Consider the following 13,746-nt stretch of genomic DNA (forward strand, 5'->3'; position numbering starts at 1 on the left):
ATGAAGCCTTGTTGTCAGGCTAACTTTAGCTACTAGATAAGCTGATTCTCAGATGAGCCCTTCCATGGTCACAGCTTAAACCCAGACTCTTTCCCTATTGTGACTTGTAAGGGAGCAGGATACATGGAATGTGGATGAAACGGGAACTCATGGCAAGTCCTTTCGTAAATACTCAGAGTCCCCATCCATTGTGTGGGGGTTGTGTGTGTGTGTGTGAGTGTGTGTGCATACAAACATGAGCACACATCCCTTTCTGACTGCAATTCACTGTGTACACTTGACCCTTGAACAGCACAAGGGTGAAGGGTGCCAACCCCACTGCAGTTGCAAATCCAACTGTAACTTCTGAAACAACTGAGAGCCTGCTGTTGACCAGAAGCCTCACCAGTAACATAAACAGTTAACCTGCAGTTTGTATGTTATACACATTCTTAGAATAAAGTAAGCTACAAAGGAGAAAGTGTTATTAAAATCATAAGGAAGAGGAAATGCACTTCTCGTACTGTAGTTTGTGTGGACCCGCACAGTTCTGGCCTGTGTTCAAGCTGGTCCTGGGATCACATTTTCAGAACCATAGCCATTGATCTTCACCATTAAACACTGGTCAGGAAGACCAGTAGAAGCTAACTGTTGTGTCTGAATTGCTAGAGAATGTCTTTAATTCTTGTTTCAAATTGACACCTTATGAGTTATAACTTTATCTTGAGAATGCTTATTGCTTAGTCTCTGTGTGTACTGTTGAGTTAATAACTTAGTAATTAGAGTCTGGGTCCTTTGCTCCCTAATGAGAACAGTGCCACCTAGAGGCATCAGTCCACAGGCCTGCCACAGGGCTGAAGGAAGCTGTGCTTTCAGAGGGGTGGAAGGGCAACTCATCCTCATCAAGGATTTATGACAGCCTCCTAGATTGTTAATGTGTGGTGCCGAAGGTTTACAAAGAAATGGAAATTCTAGTCTCCACCTTTGAAGTTAGCAACTTCCCATGTGTTTTCTGAGTAGCCCAAAAGTTTTGTGAAGGGTAGTAGTGCTCTGGGCCCACTATCCTGCCTCCCCACCCCATTCAACCAAAGAGTTCTGCTTTCATCTGTTTTACATATTGGAGGTTATGTTTGCAAACACATGCTACAGTAGATTGCTTTGGGTAGGCAGGATGGATATATTTTTCATCATCCAAGATTATTGTTCTGCAGTACAGGTTTTCTGACATGGAAAATACGGTGTGAGAAATATGTAATCACTGAGAGAAAGGATATAAGCTATAACCACACGTCAAATGTTAAAAGTATGTTTTGCTTCATATTAGCACATGTTAAAATTATGAACAGTTGGAAATAATATTCTAGTTGCACCACATTATCACAATCATAAATTGAGTATAATTGGGAGAACAGATGTCACCAGTGTCAGAAGGGAGTTACTCAAGGGGGGAAAGTGTGAAAAGAAAATTTGAGGAATTAGAAGTATAAACTCTCTCTGGCTTTAATTTACCAGAGTCAGCTTGCTTGATGGCAGATTCATTATCAACTGTTTCAAGTCATTTGTTCTAGAAGTAGAACATAAAAGCTAGAAATCACAGTGGTTTAGTTTCAGCTGATAAAACATTACCTTAAAAATTTACATGGTCTTTTAACTAATGATGCATTTGGGTCATGCTTACCCAAAGAAACAAGAAGCCACTTCTGTTATAAAACTGAAAGACAGAAAAACCAGGAGTGCTTTCTTGCCAGGTCTGTGACTAACAAGGAACACGGTGGTAAAATGGAAAGACTGGGAGAGTGGAGGGCAGGGACAATCAGAAAATCAAGTCTTCAGCTCACAGCCACTGGAAATAAACAATCAAGTCTCTAAGTAGGCGGGCAGAAGCAGAAAAGCAAAGGGCAGAGCAGAATAGAAGTTGGGATTCAAGCACGTTGTTAAGTGTCTCAGAGAAGACAGAAGTAAGAAGCCCAGCAGGATGATGGAGCACAGCTCTGTCGTTAACACCTTCTAGACAGGCTGATATCCCCCCTCCTGGCCTTGGCTAGCTTCTCCCTGCTCGCACATGGAGACCAGACTCCCTGAAGATGTTTAGCATCCTAACGATCTAGCATCAACCTTCCTTTCTAAACTTGTTCCGCCTCCCCTTATAACCACAAATAGCCACATAACTCCCAGCTGTGTCCAAAAAAACACCTCGCACTTTCATGCCTTTTGTTTTTGTCATTTGCTGTAACATTATGTTCTCCTTGTTGACCCCACCCCTCCTTCCCCTCCACCTCACTTCCCATGCTTCTCCCATTGAAATCCTTCATAGATTATTGGTTTTAGTCAAGTAGAAAGAATAACTTGACAGCTTTGGTTTTCACCATCTGTTTGGAGAAAAATCATTAAGAATTACTTTATAAAGCGTATGTTTAGGTTTATAGTTTTGTATTTAAGGAAGATGGAAGTTTTAAATAGAATCATAGAGTGCCCGCCTCCTGTCCCCTCACTGTTGGTTGCATACCTTGAAGGTTGCCAGAACTGCACCAGTGTTTAGCAAGAGGGAGTGTACAGAAATGCTCAGGGAGCTGAGGACAGGTGAGGCCTAAATTGAGTGTGCTTTCTCATCAGCTTAGTAAACCTGGACAGTTGTGAAAGGAAGTCCTTTGGATCGGTGACGTGGGTCTCATCTGCTGCTTTACTAATGTGTAACGTGAACCTGGCCAGAGTCCTTTGGGACTTTTGTATTCCGTGGGAGTAATGAAGAGGTGAATGGTGGTTGCCCCTGAAATATTGATTCTAGGAGCAGCATCTCAAAGCATTCCTCATTTTGAAAAAAAATATTTTAAAAAATGTTTCTAAATATGGCAAAGTTTGAACAATTGTGTAATAGTTCAAGATTCTCTGCATCCTCACAATGGGTAGTTAACACTTTGCCATAATGTGTTCAGTGTTTTTGTAAAATAAAACTATACAAAAAAAATTTCCATGTTCTTTGTATTCCCATCTTCAGTTCTGCTATCATGAATTAGAGGAAAGACTTTGTTTATGAAGTATTCTTATGTTTTTGGTTACATATTTAATGATGAAAAACATGATATTGTTTTGTATATTTTTAAATCTTAAGGAGTATACTGTATATTCATCTTGTTCAGAGCATTTTTTAAAATATGAAGTGCTGTTTTTAGCCTTTTAATCTCCACATGTAAGTTGTTTAATTGAAGTTATTAAGCTGTAGCTTTGAAGTAATGATAGGGACAGGATGGAAGAGTTTACTAGTTAAGAAACTTCTGATATGAGATTTCATTACTTTGTCAACTCACTGCTAGCAGAAGGCTTATGTGGCACTGTCCTCCAGCCTTTTTAGTTTGTGGTCATAGATGACTCATCAACTCTGCTTGTGTGAAAATATATGCTTAGATGTATTCCTTTATATTCAGCGTGTCACTGGTTAGACCCAGACATGTATGTGTTAGACTGTTACGCTTACGTTCAAATCCATTGTTACATTTATGCATTTATAGTAATGTCGTGAAGAATATTTTTCTAGATTACTAAGGTTACTTAGAGATGAGCACAGTTCTTTTATGAATCCAAAGGGACTTTACCTTTCTGTTGTAATCCATTAAACTCTTGTTCTTTTCTCAAAGAAATATTTGAAATATATTTTTGTGTTTTATAATTGTGGGTTTTTAAAAAATACGTTTCCTGTTTTTAGACTGAACAACTTGAAGACAAAGGGAGCAAATTGTATTTGCATCTATATTTTCACTGTCACGAGATAGTCACTGTTTTCTGTCAGAGTGCTGTCAACTTAGTTCTTATGAAATAGAAGAAAATTATAGTTCTCAGACTCACCCGTGTATTGAAGTTGTAAGGGCTACATAATATTTCAGTCCAAAAGTGTCAAAGTTCTAGTAAATGAATTGATCAATTTAAACAACTAGATAAAAAGTAAATGTGGAGCTCTGACATTATGCTTCCTCTGTGAGCTACTTAGGAGCAGATTATATGTACCTTTTGAAATCAACTAGAATCAATAAACGAGCTACAGTGTGTATTCCATAGTGACGGGTTTTTCTTTTTTGCCTTTTTTAAATTCCACAGAGATGGATCGAAGGAATAGGACAGTTTCTAAAGACATGTCAGTGTCATGTGCAGGACCATATATATTGGTAAAAATATGGTGATTTGGATTGCGATCTATCAACTCAGCAGTTCATAATTGAAAAACAGATCATGTCTAAATGCACTTAGTTAATTATAACTTGTAGAACATTTTTCCTGTAGAGAGAATGCTGGAAATCATTTCCATTTTATCATTCTTCTGATTTGGATACAATTGAATGCAATTTTTGCTATATCTTATGGATAGTAAGTTAATGATTCCTGGCATTATTTCAAAGTATATTTTTTTAAATAGCAATAAAAATATAGAGTCAAGTATATATAGTCTCTTATCCTCTAGGTTTTGCTGGTAAAATGTCCAAATAGACATGTAAATTTTCTCTATCATTGATTATTTATTTATGGAGGTACTTTACCCATTAATCTCATACTTCACTAAACTCTTAACATGTTGAGCATTGATCTTGAAAATCATCTGAGCAATTCCCAGAGGTTTAAAGCCAGATTTATCTCAAATATCCTTTTGGATATTCATTTGAATTACAATGGTCATTAAAGTTCATCTGAAACATAATGTTTTATTACCTTATTTCTAATGTTTTAAAAATGTTCATTACATCTAGCTATTTTTCTTTCTCTTTGCTCTCACTATTTAAATGTCCTTGGTATGTATGTATTTGTGAGGGCTTAAAAGACAGGAATTGAAATGGTACCAGTCATAGCTTTCATTTCTCAAACAGATCACACAAAACACTTTGTGCTGTGTTCTCTGAAGTGCTGCACAAACAACATCCCTAGGAGGCTAGCATTGTTATCTCTGTGTTATCTGAAGAAACTGAAGCCAGGTTAAAGGTCTTGCCCGAGTTACAAAGTGAGGTGCTAAGCTGAGATTTATACCCAGACGGATCTGTGTCCAACACCCAGGATCTTTGTACAATGCCACATTGTTTCGTGAACAGAGGAGTTCAACATTTTCACGTGTGTTTTGAGAAATAAAGAGCTTGGGTTGCAAATATTACAGATGGTTGTTTTTGAGTACCACAGAGCAATAGGAGCTCTTTAAGGTGGCGACATCAGAGAAGATATGTTGAGAGTTGCAGGATATAAACTGCACACACTTAACTATACTATTAATTTGGAGCCTCTGGAGCCCTACGGAAGGCTGATTTCCAGATCCTGTTTCCTCCCAGTTCCATGTATGCTTAATTTGTTAAAATGAAGAATGAGTCATAGGCCAAGGCAGAACATGACAAGCCTGGGACATCAGCAATGCCACAGAAATAGGGAACTAAGCCTCACTGGTCAGGAAAAAGCTCTGAGTAACTGTGTGCCAGCACTGGGGAGAGAGAGAAGCAAGAGAGAACTGTGTAGGAGTATGTTGGGAGCAGTGTGGTGGGATAAAAGTGGGTTGTTGTGGAAACTTTACCTACTGAGTCATGAAATGATGTCTCAGAGGAGATCACACTTGTCGAGAATTTGAAGGATGGAGAGGAATTAGCCAGACTGAGGAAAGGAGCTAACTATTGAAGAAAAAACAATTCCAGCACGAACTGACAAACTGAAGCGCAGTCCTTTGTGAGTTTTCCATGCCTTTGAAATGAGCCACATAGTTTGTATCAATACCATGCAGGTGTTTTGAAGGCAAGAAATTGAGTATTCCCGTGATTCAAATTTTAGGTAGTTAACCTTGTGATATTTTGAAGTACTCCGCCCACCCAGTCTTTGGGGTCGTGTATATATTTTCATAGGGAAAATCTGTTGAAGTTTCCTATAGTCGTAAAATGTTAGAGCTGGCAGCATCCTCAGAGATCATCTTGTTAGTCCATGTTTTCACTCAATGATAATACTTCCTGTGTGCTAACCACAGGGGACGTGGAGGTAAAAAGATGGACCTTGCCTTGGAGGTGCTTTCAGCCTAAGAGGAAACAGTTACTCAAGCGGGATCAAGTGTTACTGAGTTGAGTACTGGTTAAGCACAAAGGAAGGCTTATTCCTTTTTCTTGAAGATGAGCTCAAGTTATAATTAGATCTTAAAGAATCTAGAGGACAGTTCATTTGTGAAAGGAAGATAGGATATTTCAGGCCAGGACTGTGCTGGGTAAATAGAACAGTTCACAACATTTCTACTTAAGTCTTTCAGTCTGAGTTCTTTAAACAAACAAACAGATTATCCAAACAAGTGAAGCAGAGTAATGGATTTTCTTGACTGTCTTTCAAGGAATGTAACTTGGCCTACCTAGTGGTTCTTGATATGTAGGCCTGGGACCAGCAATACCATTTCCTACAAAGTTAGTGCGTGCTCAAATTTGAATACTATTGGCCTGAGCTAACACGGGGTAGTGGAAAGTTTATGGGTTTTGAGAATAGGGAGACCTGGATTTAAATAGCACTTGTCCCATTTACTACGTGACTCTGAGTCTATCACCTAAAGTCTGTGAGCTTTGTGGGTTTTATTGAGAGAACAAAGATAAAAATGCTGCTTTTTAGGGTTGTTGTGAAACCTGACTGATGCAGTTTAAATAAAGTGCATAACATCAGAGGTGGCACATTGTAGACTTCAAATAAATGGTGACTGTTATTATTGTTGCTATTCCTTTGGATATTTTCCCCAGTAATTACTGGGTGAAAACATGCTCATATTTTTGCTTTTAGATCCCAATGCTCAAGAAGTTAAAGACGTCTATGGACTCTGTGGTCAAGTAGAACATAAACTGGCTTTCCTGAGGACTCATGTGCCCAAGGACATGAAACTTGTGCTCATTGGTCATTCAATAGGCTGCTATATGAGCCTCCAGATTTTGAAGCTTGCCCCTGAACTTCCAGTAAGTATGCTCAGGGAGCGACGGCAGGGCCTTGCGTATGCACCTGTACAAATCCTCCACAGCTTTTCTTCCCTCTTTTTCTCTTGTTTAATTGATCAGTCAAACAGAGAGGGTATAGTTGGCGGCTGTTTTTATCCTCTCCATTTTACTTAGGTCTCCTTGTGTAGTCATGAAATTCCCATAATGTCAAAGAACGATGCTGAGGGAGATAGGAATCTTCTAGAGGAATGCCTTTTTTTTGGTGGGACCCTCGCCGGCAGCTGGGGAATGAACCGGTGCTGCAGAGGCTACAGGCAGCCTCGCAGCCCAGCGCTCAACCGCTGCGCCACCAAGGGAGGCCCTAGAGGAATGCCTTTTAATCTAAGGTTTTCTGGAGTACTGACGTTACATATAACTTGCTGCCTTTTATAAAGGAATACTTAAGGGCAGTCATCAGCTAAGACCTAGACAAGAAGCTGTCTTGGTTGGGAGAATATTTTGCAAATATTATCACCTCCTTTCAAAAGGAAGATTAATTGGCCTTATCATCAGTGATAGGCAAAAACTGTCTTTGTAGAAAACCAGATCTTTCATAAGTCTTAAGTCTCCATCCTTATCTGCTGTTCTGTGGCTGGGCAGCCTTATTGCAACATTCAGTCATTCACAAGTACTTACTGGGTGCCAAGGTGTGCCTTATAGTAGGCGAGATGCTGGAGAAGCAGAGACCTATTAAAAGTGCCCAGAAAGCTGGTGAACTGCGCTTGAAAACAAAGCAGAACCTCATACTGTCACTAACATACACCATCAAAAATGATCCATTGAATGGATGTGATTCACGATATAATGTTTCTTTATGCAACAAACATATGTTAAACACTTGCCATGTGTCAAGCCCTATGCTGTGCTTTGAGGACATTCCAGTGGATAAAATCATCTTTGAGGTAAGACAGCCAGGTCTCTAGAGGAGACGGAGCAACCCACAGGTGTGATATCTACTGTCTGATGTAAGCCCAGGGCATGGGGGAGTTGAGGGGGTGCTGGGTAGCCTGACCATCTGAATGTGGGATTGGAGGTGATTCCTCTATGGAATCTGTCTTAGTATTTGGGCTTTTCTCACTGTGTGATCAAATATCTCCGCTGGAGTCTTGGAGCTCACTAGGAATTTGCTCATTTCCCTACCAGCTTGTCACATGTACTTCTTACTCATAATTGCCCTTGGAAAAAGTACAACTATATCCTCCCTGGGTGTGGTTTTTAATACCAAATGGAGATCGTTAATTTCCTCCTATTGGATATAAGAAAATACATTTTTCATTTCTAAGCATGAATAAATTCAAGATGACATTCCATTCACTGTATTATTGCTTCTTCTCTCTCCCCAACCCTAGATAAAGTATCTTAATCCAAGAGTAGACTTTATTTTTGTTTTTAGCATTTTTCATGTCTTCTGATCATTTTTATGCCCCTAAATCTCCTGTGGCACTGTTTTAAGGTCACCATCTTTACGGTGTCCAGCTCTGCCACATGATGATTCTGTCAGCACAGACGCAGTGAACCCTAGTGCTGGTTCAAATACTTGCTGTCCTACTTTGCCTGTGTGACCTTGGACAAGTTACTGAGTCTGTACTTCAGTTTCCTCATCTGAAAATTGGGGATAGTGAGATATTTAGAAAAGATTTTTGTGAGAGGAATTATATGAAGAATTAAGAGTAGTGCATACAACTTAAAAGTTCCATGTAAGTGTTAGCTGTAATGGAAGGTAATTGTCACTGGCTCAATTATTAGTTAGCTATTATCTACTGCTGTGTAACACATTGCCCCAAAACTTAACAGTATACCCTAGTACCTTTTCTCTCACACTTACTGTGGGTCTGCAATCTGGTCATGATTTCTCTGGTCCTCTGCTTCAGGGTTCTCAAAAGACTGTAGTCACGGTGACTCAGGGCTGTGGTCGCCTCTGAAGATTTGAATGCGCAAGCTCACACCATAGATGTCGGCAGGACTCAGCTCCTCAAGGGTAGTTGGACTGAGGGTCTTGGTTCATCCCCAGCAGTGGGGTGGAGGCCACCCTCAGTTCCTGTCTAGGAGCCTAATCAGAGCAAGTGTGGGAGAAGAGCAAGAGAAGGAGTCTGTTGGCAAGACTTTTGTTTCTTAGCAGCAAATCAGTAGGTCCGATCCACACTTGGGGGAGTGAGTGACCCTGGAGCATGAATAGTAGAAGGCGAGGATCACTGGGGTCCATGTCAGAAGCTGCCTGTCCCCACCACCACCACAGTCAGGGTTTCACTTGGGTTGTATTACATCACGTATAAACATAAATATATAAATTAAACACCAATTTATATTCTGATATGGGAAGTGACTTGGCTCTGTCAAAAAATATAGGAAACTGATATGAAGTACAATTTTTGGCCTTTAGTTGTTCCAGGCGTTTTTAAAATATTTTTTTTAAAAAAAGCATCGGCCTACTGAAATAATAGCATTATTGTTTGTGATGGTTAATTTTATGTGTCAACTTGAATGGGCTAAGCCCTACCCAGATAGCTGGTGAAACGCTTCTGAGTGTGTCTGTGACGGTGGTTCCAGGGGAGATGAGCATTTGAATCAGCAGACGGTGTGAAAAAGATCCCCCCTCACCAAAGTGGTGGACACAGACAACAAAAATATAGAGGAAGGGCAAATTCTTTCTCTCTTCTTGAATTGGGTGACCCATCCTTTCCTGTGGCGGGGCCTAGGTACTCCTGATTCGTAGACTTTGCACTCTGGGCTTATACCAGCAGCACCCCCAGTTCTTAGGCCTTCAGCCTCAGACTGGGAATTACACCACCAACTCCCAGTTCTCAGGACGTCAAGCTCAGACTAAGTTAAACCACGGGCTCTCCTGGTCCTCCAGCTGGCAGACAGCATATTGTGGAACTTTTTGGCCTCCATAATCTCGTGAGCCAATTCCTATAAAAATCTCCCTCTATGTATCGAGATACAGACACAGAGATGTGCGTGTGTGTCAGTTTCTGTGAAGAAGTCTCATACCCTGTTCTGGAAACATAGGGAAGAAAATACCCAGTTCTGAACCCGTCACGGTTTATTAACTTAATCACACATCAGTCCTCTGGTTTTTTTGTTTGCTTCATGTCCACCCTGCATGTAATGTCTAGGGTCTCTGCACATCTTTGAAAGCAGTTGTTCACCACATTTTCTTTGAACCATCTCTTTTTTGGCTTGTGTCCACCGCGTCTATTGGGAAAGACAGACAGGCATCTTAGGTTATGTAACTTGTTATGGCGTCTTCAGCCTCATACCTTTCTGATCATTGCTCCACTTTCAGGTGTTCTTGCCCTTGCAGGAATAGTGGTGAAAATCGGGGGGAGATGAAATACAAACTTAACCTAGTCTGCTTATGGTGACATAATTCATACTGTGATTACAAAGTTTTCAGAGAAACATGTGAAACTGCATTTTCTTAAAAAGGGTGTATTCTAGAAAATAATGCACACAATAAATTGTCCATAAAGGTCACCCAGGGAGAAGGGTGACCATCTGTATGATTTTTTTTATCATCCAAAGGCTTTATCTGGTTTCAATTAACTACAGTGTTGAAGCCTCCCCCGCTTTAAACACCTGGCCCAGTTAATATTGGTGGTGTGATCCCCGCTGAAGTGTTGAAATTTCGGTGTCTCTGGGCTACTCAAAGGCTGCAGTGCCTGCATGCCTGAAGTCAGCATGACACGCTCCATTTAAGATGCATTTGACAATCAAATAAGTTTGTGTAAGCCAGAGTGTTGCAATCCCTAATCATTTTGCCAAAAATAAGTTAGCTGTTATGTTTTATAACATATGAAGTGTGATAATCAGAAACTTGTGTTTCCATCTCTTCTGTTATTTTTACTGGAATATTTGACTCCCATTAGATTTTGAGGACATATGTGTAGTTTAGTAGCTGATTTGTTTGGTTTTATTTTGGTTCAGTTCTTTGCAATATTTTTGTAACTAATTATAGGAAATTTTGTTCTTAAAATGATTTTGAGAAACTGATGGCGTGTTTTAGACTCATTATCTAACCTGCATTTAATATACTAAAAAAATTTATATGATTCCTTTAAAAATCTACCATTAAAACTTTTTTTGTTTAAGCAAATTTGGTACATAGCACTATAAAAATTCTTCCTATTTTGACAGTAATGTTCAGAATAAAGAATCTAAAAAGAACCTGAGAAAATAGGTGATTGTTGACTGTCACAAACTGTAATAATAAGCAGTTTCAAACTCCTAGGATCTTAGAACTGAAATGGGCTTTAGAAACAAGGTAGCCCCATCTTTCATTTTCTAGGTGAGGCCAGGGAGAGAAGTGCCTTGTCAGGATTCAGCCTCAGCTCAGTCTGAAGCCACAGGTAGGGCACAGTGATAGCAGCTGTGGGTGGAGAGTGGCCCTCAGAGATGCCCTGTGCTGCTTTCAACCTCTGTGTGACGGTGGCAGAGCCCTGGTGCTCAGCTGAATGCATGTGACTTATCATACTACATACAGCCTGAGGAGCAGGAGGCAGAGCACCCCACAGATGCTGTTCTAGCAATTCGGGTCGGGGGCACAAACTGAGAACAGAAAATAATAGTCTTGTCCCCACTATCTAGAATCTTCTTTCTCTCCACTTCAATCCTTTGTGTCTGCCGCCCAATTTTGCCAGTAGTTTGCAGAAAGTTCAGGGCTGTTAAAAGCCCTTCTTTTTTTTTTTTGTTTTGTTTGCTTTTTTATTCTTCTACTAGATGGTTTTGCTCCTTATGACATAGTTCTGCAGGGAAGGTGACAGCCTTCTTTATTTTTTTAATTTTATATATTTTTTACATCATTTTTCATTTTTGCACAATGTATGCATTTCCATCTTGGTTATAGTCCCCACACAATTCCCACCACCCTTGTTTTGATCCTACTCCCTTCTCCTCCCTGCCCCCGTAGTATGTCTCTGGTTTATAGTTGCTTGTTGATTTTGATTTTTACTTTATTATAATTAGTCTTTTTCCGGGCCCTTATTTAGGTTTTCTAAATTCCTGCTATGAGTGAGACCATCTGGTATTTTTCTTTTTCTTTCTGATTTATTTCACTGAGCATGATCCCTTCCAGCTCCATCCATGTTGCTGCAAGTTGCATGAGTTTATCTTTTTTGATTGCTGAGTAATATTCTATTGTGTGTATGTACCACATCTTCTTGGTCCAGTCATCTATTTTGGGGCATTTGAGTTGTTTCCATAGCTTACCTATTATAAATAGTGCTGCTATAAACATAGGGGTGCAGGTGCCCTTTTGAATTAATGTTTCTGTGTCCTCTGGGTAAATACCTAAGAGTGGAATTGCCAGATCATATGGAAGTTCCATCTTTAGCAGATTGAGGAACCTCCACACAGCTCTCCGTAGTGGTTGGACCAGTTTGCACTCCCACCAGAAAGCCCTTGATTCTTACCTGGGCTCTACCCTGAGTCATGAGGTGAAACTCAAGTAATTTAGCTTTTATTTTCCTCTAGGAATTTATGTGGCATTTAATTATAACACTTCCTCCCCTTCCAGAGATATCAGATCCTTCAAAACCTTAACTTTTTTTTTTTATTTGACCTTCCTTGAGGAAAATACACAGTAACATAGAGCTTCCTTTGTCTCTCTGGTTGGCAAAAATATCTTCTCTCTAAATGAAATTTCCAGATTACATAAACTCACTCCTTTAAGCACCAGACTATTTTATCCAGTTGGATAAAAGTTTGTTTAAAATAAATCACTTAATTTATCCTCCTCCTTCAATAATGAATACTGATAATGGAGGAATTCTTTGCTAGGGATTTGAGCACACCCTTTGACAGTGCCATTGTGCCACAGTGAAATAGAACCAAAGGGGGTTTGCTTATGTCCTGAAATCTCTCAGATGATAGTGGCTTTTATTTTAAAAGTACTCATACCTGTTTATCTTGTAGTTGTCCTCTCTTCTTCCTTAGTTGTTAGGTTCAACTTCTCTTCCCTACTTAATTTGTTGCTACTGATTTGCTGTGGGAAGAAAAAACATAAGCACGTAGAATTTAATCTCAAGGAAGAATAAACATGTCTTAAAGATACATGAGTAAAACTGATGAAATTAAATACTTGGACTCTGTTATAGTATAGAACTTTTTTTTCCTTTGGCATCCCCCATGATATTTTAGAGACTAAGAGCATACACCACACGCGTGGCTGAGAGGTTTGGAAAACTTGACGAATTAGATTAGCTTGTTAGGTCTTGTTGGTGTTGATTCAGAAATACATCTTATCTGTATTCTGGAAAAAATAAACTCATATATTCTGCAGTGAGGTGATTGAGACTGATGGTGCACTAACACCCTTCTGATGAACCGCATGTCTGCAGACAGAGTTAGACAGGCTTGTGGAAATCAGTCCTACAACATCACTGAGTTGCATTCAGCATAGAGATAATCTGGAGGGAGGAGGAAGAATAGGAGATAATTCACTGGTCACAGTTCATAGCTTAAGTGATAAGAAACAGAAGGTAGGATGAGGAAGTATGGTAGGTTTTAAAAGAGGAAGTGATTTCTGTGAAGATTAGAAAAACCTACCTGTTTAAGAATCAGTGTTCTGCAGTTTAAAAAAGAAAAAGATTCATGGGAGAACTAATATCTGAATAGGGGAAGAATGAGTATTTGATATTTGGGTGGGGTAGATGGTTGCTATGCATTCTAAGCAGTGTGAATAGTATGAAAAAAAGAAGTGGCTGAGCATATGAAGAGAATAGTAAGTGGTCTGATTTGAATGCAGAGTGGCTGCATGCAGGGAGCAGTTGGGTAGGGACCTAGACTGACAGAAATGGAAGTGCACATAAGCTGGCTT

General features: G+C 39.7%; 1 protein-coding gene across 2 annotated transcripts in view; it reads left to right on the forward strand.

Annotated features, from left to right (window-relative positions):
* The window catches only part of LDAH (lipid droplet associated hydrolase), an 80,667-nt gene that overhangs the window by 22,181 nt on the left and 44,740 nt on the right, over positions 1 to 13,746 (forward strand). For both annotated transcript variants that reach the window (XM_037528455.2, XM_037528456.1), the window contains exon 4: positions 6,742 to 6,911. In XM_037528455.2, the coding sequence (XP_037384352.1) occupies positions 6,742 to 6,911 (170 nt within the window). The remainder of the gene's footprint in view (positions 1 to 6,741; positions 6,912 to 13,746) is intronic.

This window comes from Talpa occidentalis, unplaced genomic scaffold (assembly GCF_014898055.3).
Source record: "Talpa occidentalis isolate TD23 unplaced genomic scaffold, MPIMG_talOcc4v2.1 talOcc4.5, whole genome shotgun sequence".
NCBI classification, from domain to species: domain Eukaryota; kingdom Metazoa; phylum Chordata; class Mammalia; order Eulipotyphla; family Talpidae; genus Talpa; species Talpa occidentalis.